Source organism: Ovis aries, chromosome 3 (genome assembly GCF_016772045.2).
Source record: "Ovis aries strain OAR_USU_Benz2616 breed Rambouillet chromosome 3, ARS-UI_Ramb_v3.0, whole genome shotgun sequence".
Lineage (NCBI taxonomy): Eukaryota > Metazoa > Chordata > Mammalia > Artiodactyla > Bovidae > Ovis > Ovis aries.
Window position 1 is genome coordinate 5,502,059 of NC_056056.1, and position 22,524 is coordinate 5,524,582.

A 22,524-nucleotide genomic window follows, 5' to 3' on the forward strand; every position below is an offset into this window, starting at 1 on the left:
GGAAACAGAAGGGCAGGAGATGGCTCTGTGTGGGTGCCGGTCAGCAGGGGGACATGCTGGGGCAGGTCAGCACCTGTCACTCAGTCACACTGCTCCGTGAAAGCCAGGCCTGCCACTGGCCCACCGCCGTGACAAAGGTCCTTTGTCTCAAGATGGCCCCGTTAGGAGCACATGCCCGGGAGGAAAGGACCCTGGGCCAGGCATGTGGACGTCTGGCAACCAGCTCTGTGGCTGAGGGGCCTCCCGCAAGAACAGGTGGAGACGAGCTTTTCAATTCCTCGAGGACCAAAAGGGTCCCCATGATAGGACTGAAGTCCAGGCTCTCTGAAGGAGGCAGACGCCCTGTATAGTACAATGGACGGATAGAGGCTCACTCTTCTTTCACAAACTGCACAGAAACCAGGGGAAGTCACCAGGGACCCAATCCTGCGCTGGGGCTCCTGAAACCCAGCGTGCTGCGCCGGCAGACTCCTCTTCTGATGAGCGGCAGAAACTGCTGACCTCAGCCCGAGGCGTCCAGGCCCCATCTCAGTCCGGCTGAACCAGAAGCTGCCGGCCTGGGGCCTGTGGGTCTGCGTCACCCAGAGCCCCTGGCAGAGTAGGGGCCGGCAGGGAAGGCTGTGGCCCCGGCTCCTCGCTGAGGTCTACCCTCCCCACAAGCCCACATTAGCAGCAAGGCCATGCTGGCTGCAATGTGACACACTAAATCGCATGGAAAACTTTTATTAGAATGTTTCAAAATAAAACTTTCCAGTATACGAAAATCTAAATAATTGTCCCTTTCCACCCCTCCCCTGCTAATGGCCAGGCTGTCCCACTCTGAGCCTGAAAGGTAACATACGCTTCTGCCTGCGCCTGGTGCAAGGCAGTGTCTGTCAGAAACCGCCTAGGGTGTCACAGGCCTAAGAACTAAATACGCCCAGATCTGAAGAACTCTGCCTCACAAGCACTTCAGCGAGACTGAACTCGACCTCCAGGCCACGCTAGCACACGCGTGTGGTGGCCAAGGGCAGCAGCGATGTCGTCTCAGCTCCTGGGCCTACCCAGGTCTGCAAGCACTGCAGTTCACAGACAGGAGCCAGGGGCGGTCAACCACATCACCAGCGCCTGCTGGAATGAAAGCGGTTTCTCAATTGACTGCCCACCTCCTTGCCAGAGCGTGAGAATCACTTGTGGGATGCTCAGCGCCCAGAGCCAAGTTGGGAAGAGGGGCTGAGGGCTTCCCAGGGCAGCGCCGCCATCGCAGGCCCTGCTGCTTCCATGCTCCTCACAGCTGCCCGCGCTCTGAGGGGCTTGTGCCGCTTCCAAGACTTGGCTAATGCCCGCGTCGGTGAGCTTCTTTCCCTCCAACTAGTCGCCATACTGGCATCTCGAGGGGCCTGATGCCAAGCAGCAGAAAGAAGTGAAGAAGAGACAGCAAGTCACGGCCTCAGAAAGGCGCTGGCAGGCACATGACCTCTTTCCTCTGGGGGACCGTCTGGGAGAAGCGCCAGCCTGGCCACAGCCCGCACCAGACCCTTCTGGAGGCCGCCTCTGCAGAGAGACACTGCTAGCTACCGGCAGGCGGTGCAGGCTCCTCAGAGCCCAGAAATGGGGGACCTTTCTCCCTGCCTGTGACCGGAGGAGGCCCATACACATTCCGTGTGGATACAGACCGAATAGTTTAATAGCAGGGGGGGACAACCAACACAAAACGCAATGCAGAACACGCAGTCAGGCATCTCTGGAGTTTGGTTTCTGCTGTTTCTTTGAGGGGGTGGTGTATTTCAATGAGAGCATCCAGTTCAGAGGACTGCTGCAGAGTTTCTCAGAGAAGGGGAGCTGAGAACGCACCGGGTCACAGGGATGGAAAGGAGTGCCAACACCCACTCAGCTTCTCCAGCCACCAAAGCCCTGGACAGACCTGCAAGGAAGCGCCGGGAGAGGCAGGTCAGCTACTGCTCTAGGAAGGGCTCCGGAGCTCATGCAACTGCCTGTGTTCAAAGAGCAGGACTTGGAATTTCCAGTGTCAGGCAGTTCTGCACAGACGCAGAAAGTGAGGACAGAAAAACAGGACTTGGGGATGGGCTTGGAGCCCAGGGCGCTTCTGAGAATGAACAGGGAAATAAGGAAAAGCATCTCTCGGGTTCTGCCTTCCAGGCTCTGCTCAGCAGAAGGCACCGTCCTCTCTCTTACACATGGCCCAGGAGAAGGCCAGGCCTGGAACCTCCGGCCACATGCCTACTGAGAGCAGCAAGTCCACACAGCCCAAAACCTGCTGCTGAAATGCCATTTCCAGAACAAGGTTTTAAACAGGAAAAATAGATACCAAACTGTACAGACAGACCAAAACTACTGCTTTCACATACCGCACAGGCTTCTACCCTTACTTAATGACTCAAAACTGAAGAGGGGTACTTACGAGTTAGAAGATCCAAAGGTGAATCCTAAAAGAGAGGAAAAGGGTGCAGTTAGAACACACAGACGCCTGAAAGGCAAAGGTGGTCTCTAGGGCGCCTTGGCCCCCTTCCTGTGTCTCCATAGGAAGCCCTCCTCCCACAAGACGCAGGCCGGGAGGGGGTGGGGGCAGGAAGGGGCGTGGTCTGCTGGCTGTTTCAGGGTCCGTCCCATCTCCACCGTGGCCAGCAGAGGGTCACGGCAGGCCTCTTCTCACTGTTGCTGATGCCACACAAACTCATTTCATCAAGAAAACGTGCTTTTTCTACTTTCCCCATCCACTTGCTCTCTCTTCTCCTTGAGGCCAGAGCAGCTAGACACTCGGTTTGAGGGCCAGCCCTGCTGCTCACTGTCTAGTCCTTTGAGCAAACTGGCCCCTTGCGGTTTCTGTGTCATTTGTAAAATAATAACAATACCTAACTTTTGCATCTCATAAGTGTGCTGCAAAGATATTCTACTATCTGAAGAAGTAGGGTGTCAAATGAAAGACATTTTGTAAAGTTTCTACCTCTTATTTTTACTTTCTTCTATATCTTTTGAGTCTTCTGGTTTAGACTTTTACATCAAGGTCTAGTTAGAATGGATATTTTTTGGGGTCCTCAAATCTTGAGAGAAAAGTCAAGTCAGCCATTTCTTTATTTGGTAAGAAACAGCACAGTGTTACAAGTCTAATTAAAACCTAAAAAGAACACTGTGTCTTTCCAGCACTTTCAGCTTTTCAAGTACCAGACTGAATGGCCAGGTAAAATCACTCATTCTTTTGGAGGGTCAGGGTAGGGGTGAGGGTTGTCAGACATTTACTGGGGGAACAAAAGGAGAGACCACAGTGTAGGGAGAGGTCAGGCTGCCCACCTCCTCCGCCTGATCCGAAGCCTGAGAATCCGCTGCTCTGGCTCCCAAACCCAGCAGACTGCTGGGACAGCGATCCGAAAGTTGGTGCGTTCTGGCTGGCGAGGGTGCCAAACGACGTGGTGTTGCTGCTGCTCCCGAACCTGCGTCCCGGTGAGAATGGAGACTGCGGTTAGCGTGGCCACACGGTCCCTCTGCTGCCCGACAGCCTCAGCCCCCCTCCCGAGTCTCAGGATGCACGACATACATGATTCGAAGTGATGAGCTTGGTTTAAACTGGCAGCCTCTCAGAAAAAGTAGGCTAGAGCCCAGAGCAAACCTTTGCCTCAGCTTCGTGAAGAAAAATAAAGGGCTGCAGTATGAAACCCCACTTGTCCAGTGTTTGGGTTTTCCTCTGCTGTCTGGAACTTCCACGTCACTGGTCCTGGGCTAATCTCACCCATGCCTCAGGCCTCTCCTACACGGCTGTGGGAAGCCCTCAGGTCTCAGCCAGGGTCAGAGACAGACTCACGACGGGGACCTGAAGAACGGTGATGGGCTCTTTGGGAGATGTCCCACCAAAACTGGTGCTTGATTCTGCTGGACAACTCGGAACTAACCAGCCAGTCAGGATTTATGTGGGCGAGCCCCTGGCCAGGGCAGAACCTGATCCTTTTTTTTGCTAGTGAAGAAAATAGCTGGTTTCAAATAAATAAATAAAAACCTCAAGATTCCCAGTCAACTACAAACCTTCCAGCAACTTTGTAATATCATGTGCTGGGCGGCCACTGCAGAAAACAGTATCTGTCAGAACCTGCCAGAAAACTGGTTTAAGTCGACCCCAACTCTCCTTTCAAAGCTTTCCTTAATTTCGGGTTTCCTGACTTCCTGGGAGCAGCTTAAGAGACCCATCAGTCTCTACATGAAATCCAAGAAGCAATGTATCAACTGGCTCACTTTCCTTGAAACTTGCCAGCATGTCTGCACCAGCCTCTTTCATGGAGAGGTGAGGAGGTAGTGAGCAAGGGCTCCATTTGAGTTTACTTTCGAGACAAAGATGCTCCCGCTTTGCCAGCACTCATCCCATGTGCCCTGACAGTGCTCCCAAACGGCTCTGGCCCCACCCGCCAGCTCTGTAGTGTTACGAGTCCCGAGCCAGGGTTGAGGGCTGTGAAAGGCCCAGCAGACAGTAACTTTAGATATCCATACTTCCTTCGAATGAGACACTTTGTAGTCATCACCACATATATTTCACTGGGATTTTGTGATGTGGTAAAGGCTATTTTCTCCTTGGGGTTTTGGTAACCAGACTGAATTTCTGGGGCCCTCTGGAGCAAATCTCTACTATGGCATTTTCAAGTGAGCATATACACCAAGCAGTAAGAGCAGCCTTGAAGGCAGAGCGGCCCTGGAGACTCTGCAACGTGTCCAGGGCCCAGACGGTGCCTGTGGAAGCTGGCCCGGGGACTGTGGGTGGGAGTCCCACGCTAGGGTCTGCAGTGCAGCAGGGGGCTTAAGGAGCTGTCTGCTCAGGGACAGCAATCGCAAGAGAAAAGAATTTGGTAAAAACTGTTCATTCGGAATTTCCTAACACAAGTCACCACACGAGGGGCAATCTTGCAGTAAGGGCAGACTGTTTTTCTTCCTTTAACCAATCCTTTAGCTCTGCTAGGAGAGCAGGGATCTGCCAGACACCTATCAGGGGACAGGAACGTGGCTCATGTCCAGCAAGAACTGGACAGAGTCTGGCCTTATCCCTGCAGAGAACAGGAATCCCGGAGTGACTGGTTTGCGGATTTTGAGGAAGGGAATTTCAGCTTAGTCAAGAAAAGGGGAAACAGAAGAATTTTCTTTTCAAAACAGGAGTACTGGGCCCCAGTGCTTCTGCTGACCTGAGCCTGGGGGCTTCCTCTGGCCTCTCCCGGGGGGCTTACCCGAATCCTCCCGCGCTGGCGGCAGCAGTGCCCTCTCCGAACACTTTGCCTCCCGTCGAGCCCAGAGGGCTTGTAAAGGCTGGGGCTGAACCGAATGCTGGCACCCCTCCAAACCCAGGGGATCCCCCAAAAGTAGGAGGGCTGCCAAACACTGGAGCAGCACCGAAGCCACCTGAGCAAAACAGAGGCAAACAAAGAGAAACAGGGAGAAATAAAGGAGGAGACAGGAAGAGAAGACAATGAGCAGTGAGAAACCAAATCAAAAGAGGAAGAAGGAGAAAGGGGAAAATACATTAGAACTTCAAATTCAAAAAATTATAGCAAAGGGCAACACCCCTTCTATCAGCAAAGTAATAAACCCAAACCCAACCAAACCGCCACCCCCTCCATTTCCAGCAGAAGGGTCTGCGGTCCACGTAGGAGCACATCTTGGAGTTCTAAGCACCCAGGAGACCTCATGTTTGTCTGTGAGCTCCCCGGGCCCTCCCAGAGGCAAGCTGGACTCCTCAGCGCCACGTTTTGTGAGATCCGACTGCCACGAAGCACCAGCTTGGCCACATCAGGCCCCCACCTGGCCCCCCTGCCATGTTTTGAGACTCTTCACTGAAAAGTCACATGCAAGAGATTCAATCCCTACCCAGCTGTCAAAATGGTCAGAGTTTATTACTTATCATCACATAGGCAAGGTCTCTAGCTTCACAGAAACACAAATTAGAGGCTCACGGTGCCCTCTCAGGGAGGACCTGCGAGCTGCGTTCCGAGGAGACGCAGCGCCACGGGGCGCTGGCGCTCGGCCAGGAGCTCGTTACTTATTTACAGCCTGATGCCTCTCCGTCTCTCTCAGGAGTCTCCCTCTCCCTGCACAGACGAATTAACAAAAAGCTCTCTCTCTGCAGTCAGGAACTACTCAATAAAAAAAGGCACACTGTGTTTCTTGTCTGGAGGACGGCTGCTGTATGAATGAGACAGAACCCTCCATCAGCGGGCAAGGCGAGCCCTGAGTCTACCAGCCCGTGGGCAGGCTCCCGGCACTGCTGCTCACGTGGACACAGGCCCACAGGGGCGGCGTCCACGCAGGTAGCCGCACATGAAGGGCCAGGCGCGCCTGGGGCCGCCTCCCCCGACTGGTAGATGCCTGCCAAGTGGCAAGACGGAAGGCCCTTGCCTGACTGTTCTTCCTGCCCCTGAGGAGGATTCCCAAACCCGAGACTCTGCTGACATCGTTCTAGGACACGAGCAGAGACACTCGCCGAGCGTCTGTTGAACAGAACACGGCAAAACGGTATAAGAGGTGTGCTCTGAAGGGAGGAATGGTGGCCCAGGCCAAGCCAGGAGGCGACTGGACCAGCGAGATGGGGCCCTCATTCTCGCCCAAGTGGAAAGTGAATCCAGGTGTTAGAGGGATCACCCAGGCCTTCTTATTATGAGTGTAATCACCCACAAGCTTCTGCTGCCTGCATCAGGCAAGAGCAAACGCTGGATGTGAAAGGCTGGCAGCTGACCGCCTTAGCTAGCTGCTGCTCTCTGGTTCGGTCATTTGCTCATTCACCAGGAACAGCAGGAGCACAACTGAGAAGGTGATTTCCGTGCGGGCTCACGTTTGGGTCTACAGTCTGTATTTTAAAACCTTGAGTGAAATTCCAAGCCATGATAATGGAGACTGCTGGGTTACGAATATAACAGACTGGAAAAAAAAAGTGCTAAAAAACCCTTGCAGTTGAATTATTTAAGACTGATCACGGATCTGGTTACACTTTCTTCCTGGACACACAGACCTTCACCTAGTACTTTGTACTCAATATTGTTCAGAGTTCCTGGTGGAAGGTAAGTGAAAAATGAGAAGTCACAATGATACAGAAAGTACACTGGGTGGAGAGAGGAGATTACACGGGTACACACAACACCCCAAAACAACGGATCCACCTCACAGCTAGACTAGAGAAGAGAATGAACGGTGATCCGGGCTTCACTGTTGGAGACAGACAGCTCACTCCTGATGCTGAGGGTTCCAATTTTACTAGATGCTTACATTTTCATGATTTTCTTCTCCAAAAGAGACAGGAGTTTAGTACTCAATAAGACATCCGATTTACTGAGGGCCCTCCACGTGCCAGGTACTGTTCACCAGTTTCAATCCTCCCTGTAAACCCGGGACCCTGACTTCACAGGGGAGGACACCGAGGCTCAGAGAGGATGCCCCATGTCTAGAATGAGCCACTGGTGAGCGGCCGAGCTTAGATGGGAATAAAGGCAGGGTGACCACACGACCACCCAGCACCTCACCACCATGCTGCCCCCTCCACTGCCACCAAAGCCAGTAACTCCGGCGGCAGAACATGGCATGACCCAGTGGACTGGGGCAGCAGGTCACTGTCAGTCTGTTCTACTTCCTGTCCTCTGTTCAAATCATCTCCAGTGGTGTTACTTTTTACTGCAACTGTACTCAAGGGAGGAGGGCTGCTTCTGGAATTTTTTAGAGACCCACCCAAACCCACAATCTGAAATTCCTGGAGTCCTCAATCGAGGTGGTTCCATGGGGCAAGTCATGAAATAGGAAAAACCAGTCTGAAAAGTGGGTGGATGCATTTTCTCTCAGACTGAGAAAACAAAAGGGTCAAGTTCTCAACTCAACTGGAACGTGACCCCAGGATAAGAACAACAGAGAGGACGCAAGAGTTGAAGAAAACATGATCAGGTTCCTCAAAAGATAAGTTAAAAGGTCTTGATGATTAATAAACTAAACTATCTTAAAAAAAAAAAACAACAAACTGTCTTAGTCAAGTGCTATTTGCCCTGTTAACTGGGACCACAAGATTTGCAGCCCTTTTGTTTTTAAATCACTCTCTGCAGGAAGTGTTCTTAAATCACTCAAAGCTGCAAAATGCAGCTGCGGTGCTCATTCCTATTCCAGTTCAGATTCTAGGAGAGAGCATCAAAAGCTAGCAAAGACATACCCACGCCAGGCACAGGTCTGAGTACAGGTGCCCAGTGTATTAGGAAACCGCAGTAACTTCAGTTCTGAAAGGTGGGATTCCAGGTACTAATTCGGGGCAGCCACGCTCCCCTGTCAGAGGCATCCAGGAGGCTGCTCCTTCGGGAGGGTCCTTCCTCTGCAATCCCCACACAGAGTCCCCAACACACACCCGGGGAAGCATCCTGCCTGCTCACCTGTGGGGCATTTGCTTAAACAAACTGCTTGCTCAGCAGGTTAAGGCTCCTTGCCCCCCAAAATCTTTTCACACAATTTTCCACAAGACAAGGGCAGGTATGCAGCCCCTCTGTAGAGCTCAGACACAGAAATAGGATAGATGGGGCAGCTGACAGAGATGAAGGATTTTTTTTTGCAGGTAAATATATACTGTTCTTTAAAATCTTTAATTGCAAGTATAATAATACACGATTATAAAAAAAAGCCACACAGTTTACAAATATACATTTTACAAGTGATGCTGGGATAAAAAGTAGTACTGCAATGTTCTTTATCCCTAGGTAGGTATATTCAGAAGTGAAAATTAATTGTGTTGTATCATTATGCTATGCAAACTGCATACATACAAGAGCATGTGATATAGTTATGTGATTATACTTGATAAAAAGTTTAAAAAAAACTGACTTGGGTAGGACAAAATGATATAGACATAAGAAATTACACAGACCATCTGTCTTACCCATCACAGGTAATGGGCACCCAAGCAAATATGACTCAGGATGCTTTCCTGTTTATGTTTCAAGTTACAGTCTTATAGGCTCCCTTCTTTGGTTGTTAAATGCAACTGTAAATATCCACAATGTTTTCTTCCCTATGAAGACACTACACTCTGTTCAGGGCTGCATGACATGCATTCTGTGCTTAGTACGTCTCCAGAGACAGAGAGCAGTGTCAGGAATGTAGTAGATGCTCAATGAAGAGAATGAATTTGGCGGAAGAGTATCTTCATCTGCATTTCAGTCACCTCCCTCGAGAACCAGCCTGGAGAGCTCTGCTTCCAAAAGTCTATGCATATTACATACACGTGTAACTATAAGCATAGCAAATAGGCAGAGCAGTACCTGTTTTATTCGGAGTGGAAAACCCAAAGCCTTGGGAGGCCACGCTTCCTCCACCAGAGCTGAAAGTGCCAGCAGGCTTCTGGTCTCCAAATGATGAGCTGGCAAATCCGCCAAATGTCTTGGCTCCACTGTTTCCGAACAGGTTAGATGTATCTGAAGAGATGAAGAACATGTGTGACGGAAGTCAGAGGAAGAAAGATGTCCTTACGTACTCCTCAAAACAGAGAAGGAAGAAATCTCACTAGGCATTTGGGGAGAAGGGCGTGACAAAGAAGTCAAGAACCCAAGGATGCTGGGTGGCAGTGAGACAGAAACCTCCTTTGATGTGTATGTATCTTCATGACAAGCTTGTAATCATTCCAGTGCCCAGGCTCAGGATTTCCTGATAAGATGTTACAGGCACAAAACAAAGGGAGGCAACAGGTTCCAAGGAAGGGCTCTTCTGCAGAAATGCACCTGTGAGCCCACAGGTAGCAGATGTGTCCAACGGGGGGCCCACCCCACGGCCACACGAGACTCGGCTTCTGAAGAATGGGGCTGGTGTTCATGGATCTCCTCACATGAAGACCAACTTCAAATTTTGTCAAAACTAGAGAAAACAAAGCTAGAGTGAATTCAAACTGAGCACACTGACTTCCAATCCTACTCTTACATGCCTGCCATTGCTGGCTCTGCACAGAGAATGCAGGCAGAATAGGAAAGATCCTGCTGCTCCTCCTTCTGGTTGGATGGAAGCTCGGGATGTTCTGAAGAACATAAGAGGCCAGCAGGACTTCCAGTCCCACTTCCTCTTTCTAAGAGGTTCAGAGTAAGCCCTTGACCTTTTAGATGCTTATATGGTGGGTTGCTCCCTCAGCTGAATTGGCTCCAAGAATTAAAGGAAAAAAGGAATTGAGCTCCTAAAAATCAAGATGGGGGTCAAGTTTTTTGTTACAGATACTGCAAATCTGACAGGCAACGTATAAACTGCCAAAGGTCAAAAACACGGACGCTCCTAGGGAGTACACACAGCATGCTATGTAACAGGAATTTTTCTTTAACCCTTTACTGGGAGGAGCGGGGAGGGGCGACTCACATTTCCCCACCCTGCTGTGATGGGTGTTTTATTACAATGAGCTTGCACCCACAGTAAGGCAGCAAACCGCTCTCTTTAAAGAGGATCACTGCTCAGACACAGGCAGGGACAGGAGGCTGCAATGACATGCTCTGGGTGTGTGTGGAGAGCTGACTGCACGGCACCAAGAGAGATGTACAGACACCTGCATGGGCCAGACAGGTGCTCACAGGGAGGGTGATGGATGGGAGAAGCGTGGAGGGTGACTCTCCAAGATTAGCTGTCTGAAGAGGGGGTCCACCACTAACCTGTCAAGGTCAGGGCCTCTCTTCTTGCTCTGCTGCCAATCCAACCCCAGTGTGAGATGCAACTCTGTTAACACTTCTGGTTTCAATGCTCTTGATCCAGAATCCAGCAAGTGCAGAGCCTCATCTCAGGGACCCAGCCATCTCTAATTTCCATGCGCCAGTAACACAGAGCCCCAGACCACGGCATGGTCACCTGTTCTGTAAAACTATTGCTGACAGTCTAAGAGCTTGGCTGTGAGCATGTCAGGCACTGACAGCATGCGTGGGTAGCAAATTTCTTTTCATCACCATCATATATGGTCCCAGGGGGCTACGTATCCCCTAGTGGAGCCTGCAAAATGCCCTCTTGAGCAGTCTGATCCTTTCCTGATCCAAGGTGACTGAGGATTACATTAGATCCCTTCAATGGCGGTGCGTCTGATATTGGAAACAAAAACCAGGCTTCCCAGCCATTCCTTTCATTTGGTATTTCAAGAAGAGAGGGCGATGATTTTCTGACTTTGTTAGTGCTAACAAGGCAAAAATTCCAAATAACAAACGAATTCAAGTGTAAGATTAGAGACTAGATCTCCTCTTGGAGAAACCAGAAATACAGAGGTGAAATGATTTTACTGGAACCGTGTTGGAAGACCTGAATTCCGGGGAGGTCAGAGAACATTTACAAGCTTTTGGGCTTCTTTATCCCTTTATCTCTTTAAGACTCCTTGGTCTTTAGGATGTTCAAAGACATTACAGGGGGATAAATGAGTGGTGCAGTCAGCCCTGGCTTAGAAAACGTAATAATCGACAGGAAAGGACTAAGCCTTCCTGAGTCAAGGTTTCCTCACACATAATTCACATGGCCCCAGGGGTTACCTGTGTCTTTGGTAGAGTCTCCCGGGAAGAAAGAGAGAAGAAACCTTTGCAGTGTGAACTTCAGGATACAGAACACTCCAGCACCAAGCACCAGTCATATCCCTAGCTTGTCTTCTGAGATCACTGCATAGTTAGTTCCAATTATTTTTCAGGGCTAAGGAGGGCAGCTCCAGGACTACGCGGCCCGGGGTCTAAATGTCAACAGGGGAGGGGCTGGCCTCCCAATCTGTGCTCTGATCTATCTGCAGGGGAGCGTGTTCAATGAATGCCATGCAAAGCAAGCATGAGGGCCGTCAGACAGGGTGCACAGGGAGGGGTTCCATTCCATGGCGGAGCTGGAAGATCTCAGGAGGCAACACGGTGGATCAGAGCTCTGAACACATGCTTGGATGAAACCCCTCTTACACTACTTAATGGCTGTTACCTCTGGAAGCCCACACCCTCTCTCTGAATCTATCTCTTTATTGATAAAATGGGGACGGTCACATCTGAAACTAATGACACCATCCTAATGGCAGAAAGCAAAGAAGAACTAAAGAGCCTGTTGATGAAGGTGAAAGAGGAGAGTGAAAAAGCTGGCTTAAAATTCAACATTCAAAAAACTAAGATCATGGCATCTGATTCCATCACTTCCTGACAAAGAGATGAGGAAAAAACGGAAACAGTAACAGACTTTATTTTCTTGGGCTCCAAAATCACTGTGAACAGTGACTGCAGCCATAAAATTAAATAAAAGATGCTTGCTCCTTGGAAGAAAAGCTATGACAAACCTAGACAGCATATTAAAAAGCAGAGTTTTCATTTCACTGACAAAGGTCCATAGAGTCAAAGCTATGCGTTTCTAGTAGGTCCTGTACAGATGTGAGAGTTGGACCATAAAGAAGGCTGAGTGCAGAAGAATTGATACTTTCGAACTGCGGCGCTGGAGAAGACTCTTGAGAGTTCCTTGGACAGCAAGGAGATCAAACCAGTCAATCCTAAAGGAAATCAACCCTACAGTTTTCAAAAACTGTTAATGTACTCGAGTTCTAAGATCTCTCTGTTTTAGGTTCTAAATTCCTACTAGCAGAACAAAAATTTCTGATTATATAATTTTGCAACTTTAAAGATGTGTGTGTATCTTCACTACAATCTTTCCTTACATATTACTAGATAAACAGTGACATCAAAATAACTGATCTGTCAATATGTGAGTCTCAGGAAAGAGAGTTTTGCTTGTAACTACATGAGCCTCATCATCAAGGAAACCTCTGTCCCATCTGGAGAACATTAGCGCCCGATGCCTTGTTGTTCAGCTGCTCAGGTGTGTCCAGCTCTTTGCCACCCCATGAACTGCAGCATGCCAGGCTCCTCTGTCCTTCACTATCTCCCTGAGTTTGTTCAAACTCATGTTCATTGAGTCAGTGATGCTACCTAACCATCTCATCCTCCGTCGTCCCCTTCTCCTCTTGCCCTCAATCTTTCCCAGCACTGGGGTCTTTCCCAATGAGCGATCATGTAATCATCACACAGATGAGAGAAGCTTCTGGTGGTGCATATTTAATGAGAGCAGCTAAGATGAAGATTGACAGGTGCCTGACTTCCCAACTCAGTCTTCATCGGCAACACAATATTGTTTTTTTAGAAGATTTAAACAAACAAATTTCTTTCAGTTCCAATCACGAATAGACAGATCAACAAGGAATTAGCTGAAGAAGAAAGTGCCAGCACAAAGATACAGCTTCGTTTGAAAATAAGACAAAAGTGTAAGAGCTGGGAAATAATGATGGCTTCAACTTTTGTGTGACATTTCTCTACAGTAGCTGTATTTTAAAGCAAATTCAAAGCAAGTCCAACACAAATGAAAATCCAGATGCTCCTCCGAGCACACCCAGCCTGTTCGGCTGCTCTCTTTTATGCTTGTCTGCTTGCATTCATTTCAAGTCATCTCAGTCCTAAGAAACAGAGCAATGTGGGCCTTGGGAGAGACGATGGGAGTAGCTCAGTGCATAGATCCTCTCTCCCTGCAGCTCTGATGTCTTTTCATGGTTATATAGGACATCTCATTAAAAACCCCAAAATGAAAAACAAAATCAAAACAGACCGCACTGCTCTGGGGGAGAGATTTTAAATGGGCCTTCCAGACCTTTCCTCCCTTGCTACCCTTGTCACTGAAGCTCTGATACTGCCAGGAGAATGACAATGACATCAGGGGACCCAGAGACCAGGAAAGTTTCTGAACTTACTTGGGGTAGCTGTGGACCCAAAGCCCCCGCTGGCCGAGCTGAATGGGTTTTTGTTGGCTGCATCCTGGCTGGGTTTTCCTCCGAGGCCGCTGAAGAAGCCTCCCCCTCTTCCAGCGTTTCCAGACCCAAACACACTGCCACTGGAAGAGGACGACTGCTAGGAGACAAAAGGGACAGGAAGCCAGGGAGGATGAGAGGTCACGGTAAACTGGCAGGCCCCGTCCACAGAGAGCAGCTCACAGCTGTGCAGACGGAACGAGCAAGGGAACGCTGATCAGTGCTGGTGCAGATGTTCTAACGACCAGAGAGGGAGCTGAACTCCGGATGGAATGATCCTACAACCACACGTTCTCAAGTTATTCTACGTTGCCAGTTCTCTGAAAACATCACTTGCGGTAGGTGGGAGCCCGAACAGTTCACCTGCCCTGATTCCTGGGGCAGGGAAACCCAAGCCTCGGGAGCTCCCCCAAATGTGAGGGTTACACACATTTCTAGGTTATGATGGGCGTCACTTATTTTCATTCATCCTGTGTTTGGCTGAACTCATCAGCAACCGACTATCAGTGATTTACACAGTCTTTTCTCCCAATTTGTGCACTTTTATTTCATAATGACTTTCCCAGTGCTGCAGAAATAAGCTTAAATTAGCTCCATTGTTGAAATGATGACCACAGCTGAATCCTGTCCAAATCTGCAAATCTCACACTCTGAAGGTGTTAAATGTAGGCGCATGCTGACACAGAGCTGGACCCAGCACCACACGTACTTCTGCTGAGGAACTAGCTCTTTAAGGAAGATGGGTGCCAGATTTGAGGGGCCATTAACACTAGTTAGATACGTTACTCGCTGGCTGGTAATGAACAATACAGCGGGCCAGTAGAGACGGGCCGCTGTGCGCAGGAACCTAACAGGAGCCCCCTTCCAGGGGGGGTGCATAGGTGGAGAGGTGCCGAAGTCCCTCTTCTGTAAGATGGGAAAATAAACTACTCACCTCCCAACACTGGGTGACATAAATCAGCTGGAAATGTAGTGCCCTTTAGAAAAGTGCCTCAAATGTAGCTGACATGCTCAGAAATGGTTGCTGGTATTTCAACAACCACCAGCCAGCGACTGAGCACTTGTTCTGTGCAGGCACTTTCCTAAGGTCTTTACACGCAATCATTTAATCCCCCAAAGAAGCCAGACCTCTAACGGGCGGTCCCTGAGACAGGCTCCCAGCAGGCCCCTGCTCTGGGGGGATGCAGTCGCCACCCGCAGTCTGAACTGCCCGATCAAGACTGGACCGCAGGAAGGGGCCACCGGCATGCTGCTCCCCTGTGACCCTGCTCACACAGCTGCTAGAAGAACACTTGAAGACAGCAGTCAAGTCGCTCCGCTCTTGCTTACAAACTCTGAAAAGAAACTACGTGCTTTGGCCCCGCCCATCTCTCAGCATCACCCTTTATCCCCCGCCTTCTTTTGTGCCTTGAACAGGACAGGCTCATTTTTATCTGAGGGCAACCTACTTAAGGTACTTGCTTGTCTCCCGCCCCCCCACCTCTGCCCCTTTAAACTTCTTTAAAAACAACCGAAACTGTTTACTATACCCATTTAACAATGACTGATTTTTAAAACTTGGAATGAAATCCAATCATAAGAGCACAGGCTTTGATAACTAGTGAAGTGACTTCCAAAGGGACGAAGACATGACAAATATGCATGTGTGTGGAAAACAGAAAATACCAGGTTTCTCAGCTGACTTCCATGGATCCAGCTGAAACAGGAAAATTGCCAATAGATAGACCGTTTTTTGTCCTATAGGAAAGGAAAAAAAAAAGCCACAACAAAAAGCCCCACAAACCCCAGCAACTTCAGATGGTTCACTCTATTTTAAAAAATATGATTTAAAAAATAATGGCTATCTGTAGAAATGAGTAGAAGTGGGTAACACTTCACTGAAGTGAATGTGAACTGACAGTTAAACTACATCCTCAGAAGTGGGTTAGAATAGCCCATTCATTTTAATTAGAGTAAATAATAATAGTTTTAAGAACTTTAAATTATGGCAGATCTTGAAAGTACCTATGGAGGGGCACAACGAACCCACGTACTCACCACCTAGCTTCACCCATGACTCACAGCCAGCTGAGCATCACCCATAGCCCCATGTTCTGCCCCTGATCCTTGATTAGTATGAAGCAGACATCTTATCATCCCATCCACTGTGTAAAGCTCCAAGACAGAAACCGTAAAAAACTTACCACAACCCAAAAACTAACAGTACATTTACACCATTAAAGAGGGAGTCAGTGTTCAAGATCCAGAATTTAAAAATTGCCAAAAACCCTGAGAATTTCATCCGGCCTCCAGACCCAAGCACCATTTCACAGGAAGGGACAGAGGAACAAGTTAATCAGAAGCTACACCACAGGGATGCAATCAGAACAGGAGTGCGGCGATCTTAACAGGACCAACAACCTGCTGTGTTCAACAGCTGTATTCTGAGGAAAAAGAAAAGGAGGACAGACATGGAAGGGCAATCAAAGACCCTGAAGAGACCTATCAATCAGTCTCAGTGAATGAACCTGCCTTGATCCTAAATCAAAGAAACAAATGTAAAAAGAGAGATTTATGAGACTTTCTCAGAAAGGCATTTCCGGACAATTAGACCCAAGTAAGCTTCCCTGAACACTACCACATCATCTTGTTCTCTTCACAGTACTCTTTTTGCTTTTTTTTTTGGCCATGCCACATGGCATGTGGGATCTTAGTTCCTCGACCAGGGACTGAACCTGCACCCTCCACATAGGAAGTGTGGAGTCTTAACCGCTAGACTACCGGAGAAGTTCCTCTCCTCGTAGTGCTTAAAATTATCTGAAATTAAACTCTCAAAGACTGATCCCCCCACGTCCCATCAAAGGTAAGCTCTATGGACACAGCCACTTTTGTCTTTCTTACTCATTACTGAATTCCTGCATGAATGTTAGTTTTCCCAGCCCTGGTTCTCTACTGCCATTTTAACAACACTAAATCTTTCAATCCATAAATATAAGATGTCCTTCCATTTATTTTGATCATTTTTTATTTCTTGAAATAGTGTTTTATCGTATTCAGAGTTTTGTGCTTCTGACTATTTCTGATATTTTACTCCTTTTTATGATACTGGAAATAGAATTGTTTTCTTAATTTCAACTTCATTTTTGGATGGTGTGTTGCAAATGTATATAAAGACAATTAAAATTTTATACGTTGACCTTGCATCCTACAAACCTGCTGGACTCATTTATTACTTCTAGTAGTCCTTTGGTGGATTCCTTTGGGATTTCTCTATATATGATATTATCTGAACATATATAGTTTTACTTCTTCCTTTCCACTCTGGATACCTTTCTTTCATTTTCTTGCCTAACTGACCTGGCTAGACCAACATATGCTCCTGAGGTCCATCCATGTGGCTGCAGGCCTTGTCCCTCCCTTTTTACTGTTGAGTAGTATTCCACTGCATGAGGATGACAGGGTCGACTATTCTCCTAATGATGAATATCTGGGCTATCCTAAAGCTGCTAGCAACATTCTGACACCAGTCTGCCTGTGAACAAATACTTTCATTTCCTTTGGGTAAACACCTAGAATTGCTAACCATAAAAAATAGTGTATATTTAACTTACTGAGAAATTGACAAATGGTTTCCCAAAGTGATCCCACCATTTTACATTCCCACCAGCAGTGCATTAAGAAATCAAGTTGTTCTACATATTGTCCACGTTTGGTCTGGCTGGTTCTTCAGTTCAGTTCAGTTGCTCAGTCGTGTCCCACTCTTTGCAACCCCATGAACCGCAGCACGCCAGGCCTCCCTGTCCATCACCAACTCCCAGAGTCCACCCAGACCCATATTCATTGAGTGGGTGATGCCATCCAACCAACTTATCCTCTGTTGTCCCTTTCTCCTCCTGCCCTCAATCTTTCCCAGCATCAGGATCTTTTCAAATGAGTCAGCTCTTCGCATGAGGTGGCCAAAGTATTGGAGTTTCAGCTTCAGCATCAGTCCTTCCAATGAACACCCAGGACTGATCTCCTGCCGGGAGCCACCACAGGAGATCCCACCCATGACAAGGTCATGCGGAAGAGATCTGATAAGCAAGGCTTCAGGACTCGATGGACCCCCAAAGAGCAGAGACATCACCTTGCTGACAAAGGTCCATATAGTCAAAGCTACGGTTTTTCCAGTAGTCATGTATGGATGTAGGAGTTGGACCATAAAGAAGGCTGAGCACCAAAAAATTGGTGCTTTCAAATTGTGGTGCTGGAGAAGACTCTTGAGAGTCCCTTGGACAACAAGGAGATCAAACCAGTCAATCCTAAAGGAATTCAACCCTGAATACTCACTGGAAGGACTGATGATAAAGCTGAAGCTTCAATACTTCGGCCACCTGATGCTAAGAGTCAATTCACTGGAAAAGACCCCAATACTGGGAAAGAGTAAGGGAAAAAGGAGAAGCGGTTGTAGAGATGAAGTGGCTGGATAGCATCACTAACTCAATGGACATGAGTTTGAGCAAATCAGAAGACGGTGAAAGATAGGGAAGCCTGCCGTGCTGCAGTCCAAGGGGTCGCAAAGAGTTGGACACACCTTAGTGACTAAACCTCAACAAACTTTTCAATTTCTTCTTTTATGGTTTGTGTTTTGTGTTCTAAAAAAATCTCTGTCTTCCTAATTGTTTCTTCACAGTGACATTATTCACATTTTTGGCCACATAATTCTTTGGAGGGCTACAGAATGTCCAGCAGCATCCCTGGCTAAATGACTACAGTAGTAGCCCCACTCATGAGGCTCAAACAAGTCTCCAGACACTGTGACTGTGAAATTCCTTTGGGGATGAAAATAGACACCAGTTGAGCAGCACTGATTTACTCCAAGGTAGCAAACTTTTTTTTGCTTTTTTGCTATGGTTGTCATATATTTAATACCTTGTTATTAACTGCACAATACATTATTTCTCTTTATGTCATCACTCTTTTTTTCTTTAGCTGCTTTAAAAGTTTTTTTTCTTTTTGTATTTGGTTTTCAGAAGTTTAACTAAATGTGTTCAAGGGTGGTTTTCTGATATTTACTCTGTTTCAGAGTCACAGAGTTTATTGCATTTGTGGGTTCCAGTTTTTCAACAAATTAAAAAAAGCTTGGCCATTGTCTCTTCAAAAAATTTTCTTCTCTCCCATTCTGTCTCCTCTCCTTCTAAGACTCTTAATGACACCTTGCTGAATTGCCTTACACTGTTGTACAGGTTACGAATGTTCTGTCCAGTCTTTTTTTCCATCTCCCTAAGTTTCACAACCAAGATATTCACGATGGTGTGATCACTCACCTAGAGCCAGACATCCTGGAATGTGAAGTCAAGTGGGCCTTAGAAAGCATCACTATGAACAAAGCTAGTGGAGGTGATGGAATTCCAGTGGAGCTATTTCAAATCCTGAAAGATGATGCTGTGAAAGTGCTGCACTCAATATGCCAGCACATTTGGAAAATTCAGCAGAGGCCACACGACTGGAAAAGGTCAGTTTCCATTCCAATCCCAAAGAAAGGCAATGTCAAAGAATGCTCAAGCTACCACACAATTGCACTCATCTCACACACTAGTAAAGTAATGCTCAAAATTCTCCAAGCCAGGCTTCAGCAATACGTGAACCATGAACTTCCAGATGTTCAAGCTGGTTTTAGAAAAGGCAGAGGAACCAGAGATCAAATCGCCAACATCCGCTGGATCATGGAAAAAGCAAGAGAGTTCCAGAAAAACATCTATTTTTGCTCTATTGACTATGCCAATGCCTTTGACTGTGTGGATCACAATAAACTGTGAAAAATTCTGAAAGAGATGGAAATACAGACCACCTGACCTGCCTCTTGAGAAACCTATATGCAGGTCAGGAGCCAACAGTTAGAACTGGACATGGAACAACAGACTGGATCCAAATAGGGAAAGGAGTACGTCAAGGCTGTATATTGTCACCCTGCTTATTTAACTTCTGTGCAGAGTACATCATGAGAAATGCTGGGCTGGAAGAAGCACAAGCTAGAATCAAGATTGTTGGGAGGAATATCAATAACCTCAGATATGCAGATGACACTACTCTTATGGCAGAAAGTGAAGAGGAACTAAAGAGCCTCTTGATGAAAGTGAAAGTGGAGAGTGAAAAAGCTGACTCAAAGCTCAACATTCAGAAAATGAAGATCATGGCATCTGGTCCCATCACTTCATGGGAAATAGATGGGGAAACAGTGGAAAGTGTCAGACTTTATTTTTGGGGGCTCCCAAATCACTGCAGATGGTGACTGCAGTCATGAAATTAAAAGATGCTTATTCCTTGGAAAGAAAGTTATGACCAACCTAGATAGCATATTCAAAAGCAGAGACATTACTTTGCCAACAAAGGTCTGTCTAGTCAAGGCTACGGTTTTACCAGTGATCATGTATGGATGTGAGAGTTGGACTGTGAAGAAAGCTGAGAGCCGAAGAATTGATGCTTTTGAACTGTGGTGTTGGAGAAGACTCTTGAGAGTCCCTTGGACTGCAAGGAGATCCAACCAGTTCATTCTGAAGGAGAACAGCCCTGGGATTTCTTTGGAAGGAATGATGTTAAAGCTGAAATTCCAGTACTTTGGCCACCTCATGTGAAGAGTTGACTCACTGGAAAAGACTGATGCTGGGAGGGAGTGGGGGCAGGAGGAGAAGGGGACGACAGAGGATGAGATGGCTGGATGGCATTACTGACTTGATGGACGTGAGTCTGAGTGAACTCCGGGAGATGGTGATGGACAGGGAGGCCTGGCATGCTGCGATTCATGGGGTCACAAAGAATCGGACCCGACTGAGCGACTGAACTGAACTGAAGCTTCGTTTCAGGTAATTTCTACTGACGTGTTTTCAAGTTCATTGTTCTCCTGTAGTATTTCCTCTGCTGTTAAATGAATCATATTGGATACTGTACTGAAACTTCCGATACGAATTGACCGTTTTCGTAATTTCCATTTCTCTGCTGAGATTCATTATTCAACCATTCTTTTATTTTCCTGTAAATACCTGAGCACAATAGTTATTATACCTGCTTGTTCCAATACGTGGATCATCTGTAGGTTATTATTTTATTATTATTATTTTTTTGCTGATTTCTAAAATACGACGGCAGGTCCCCGTTTTTGTTTTACCTCTTCATATGTTACCGAATTTGTTTGTTAGGTACAGTGGACTTAACATAGAAGAACAGTGTTGTGGTGACTGAAGACTGCTAATAATTTCCCCGGAGAGTGAGAGACCACTCTTTCATCTCTGTCCTAAAGTGAGGAGCTAATGGTTCACAGATTTAGAGTGAACTCTCCCCAGGTAAGCCCAGCACGGTCTTTGCTTGGGATCTGGGTTGTCTGTTGTGTGCGTGCTGGCGCCTGGAGCCAGGAGGCAGCTGAGTTGCAGTGTCACCCTTGGATTAAACAGCTCTAGGGAGCAGGAGGATGCAAGACTGCAAGTTCTTTTTGCTTCACTTCTTTACTCTTAGCAAAGGGTGGGAGGGGTGAATAGAGCAGTTTTATGTTGAACCTGCAAGTCTTTCCGACTCCAGTCTTTTTTAAAGAACTTTATTGGGATATAATGCACGTACTACACAACTCACTGATTTAAAGTATAAAATTCAATGGTTATGGTATATTACATCTAAGTTTTAAAAACTGTAGTAAAATATATATGACCTATTTTCTCATATACAGCTGAATGGCATTAATTATGTTCACAATGTTATGCAACAATTAATACTATTTCCAAAATTCTTTCATCACATAACCGAAATTCTATAACCACTAACTCACTCCCTGGTCCCTCCTTCCCCTAGCCCCTGGTATACCCTGATCTACTTTCCAGCTCTATGGATTTACCTATTCTAAATATTTTATATAAGTGGAACCATATAATATTTGTCCTTTTATCTACGGTTTATTTTACTTAACATAATGTATTCACAATTTATCTATCTGTGATGTGATGTGAAGAACAACTTCATTCATTTTGAAGACCGAATAATATTCCACTGTATGAGTATACCATATTTTGGTTATCCAATCACCTATCGATGAACACTGAGCTGTTTCCATCTTTTGGCCATTGTGAATAATGCTACAATGAGCATTGAGGAACAAGTGTCTGAGCACCATTTCTGGCTCATATGACAGAGTTGGACTATAGAGATCAGTCCTGAGTGTTCATTGGAAGGACTGATGTTGAAGCTGAAATTCCAATATTTCGGCCACTTGACGCGAACTGACTCGTCTGAAAAGACCCTGATGTTGGGAAAGATTGAGGGCAGGAGGAGAAGGGGACGACAGAGGATGAGATAGTTGGATGGCATCACCGACTCAACAGACATGAGTTTGAGCAAACTCTGGGAGTTGGTGATGGATGGGGAGGCCTGGCATGCTGCAGTCCATGGGGTTGCAAAGAGTCGGACACGACTGAGTGACTGAACTGAACTGATGACAGTTGTATGTTTAGCTTTTCAAGGAACCTGCTTTCCATAACCGCTGTACCATTTTCCGTTTCAACCAGAAATACATGAGGGTTCCAGTCTCTTCATATCTTTGTCAATGTATGTTATTCTTTGGTTTGCTTTTAAATTATAGCCTTCCTAGTGGATGTGGAGTGGTGCCTCATTGTGGTTTTGATTTTCATTTTCCTAATGCTTCTAATACTATTGATTACCTTTCGTGTGTTTATTGGTCTTTCGTTTGCCCTCATTGTTACCAAGATCTTCCTCTGGCTTCTTCTCCAGCCAGTATTCTTCCTTCAGCAAGGCCTGTCTTCCACTTTTCCAAACCC

General features: G+C 47.0%; 1 protein-coding gene across 4 annotated transcripts in view; it reads right to left on the reverse strand.

The window, feature by feature from the left end:
- Nucleotides 1-707: 707 nt before the first annotated feature.
- Nucleotides 708-22,524, reverse strand: part of NUP214 (nucleoporin 214) — an 89,965-nt gene continuing 68,148 nt past the window's right edge. For 2 of the 4 annotated variants that reach the window (XM_012161056.4, XM_042248050.2), the window contains exons 31-36: nt 13,691-13,847; nt 9,249-9,401; nt 5,199-5,370; nt 3,289-3,428; nt 2,402-2,426; nt 708-1,903 (exon numbers count right to left, since the gene is read on the reverse strand). In XM_012161056.4, coding sequence (XP_012016446.3) covers nt 1,870-1,903; nt 2,402-2,426; nt 3,289-3,428; nt 5,199-5,370; nt 9,249-9,401; nt 13,691-13,847 — 681 coding nt within the window. In that variant the 3' untranslated portion in view covers nt 708-1,869. The remainder of the gene's footprint in view (nt 1,904-2,401; nt 2,427-3,288; nt 3,429-5,198; nt 5,371-9,248; nt 9,402-13,690; nt 13,848-22,524) is intronic. The other 2 variants (XM_012161064.4, XM_042248051.1) reach the window with 2 other exon arrangements.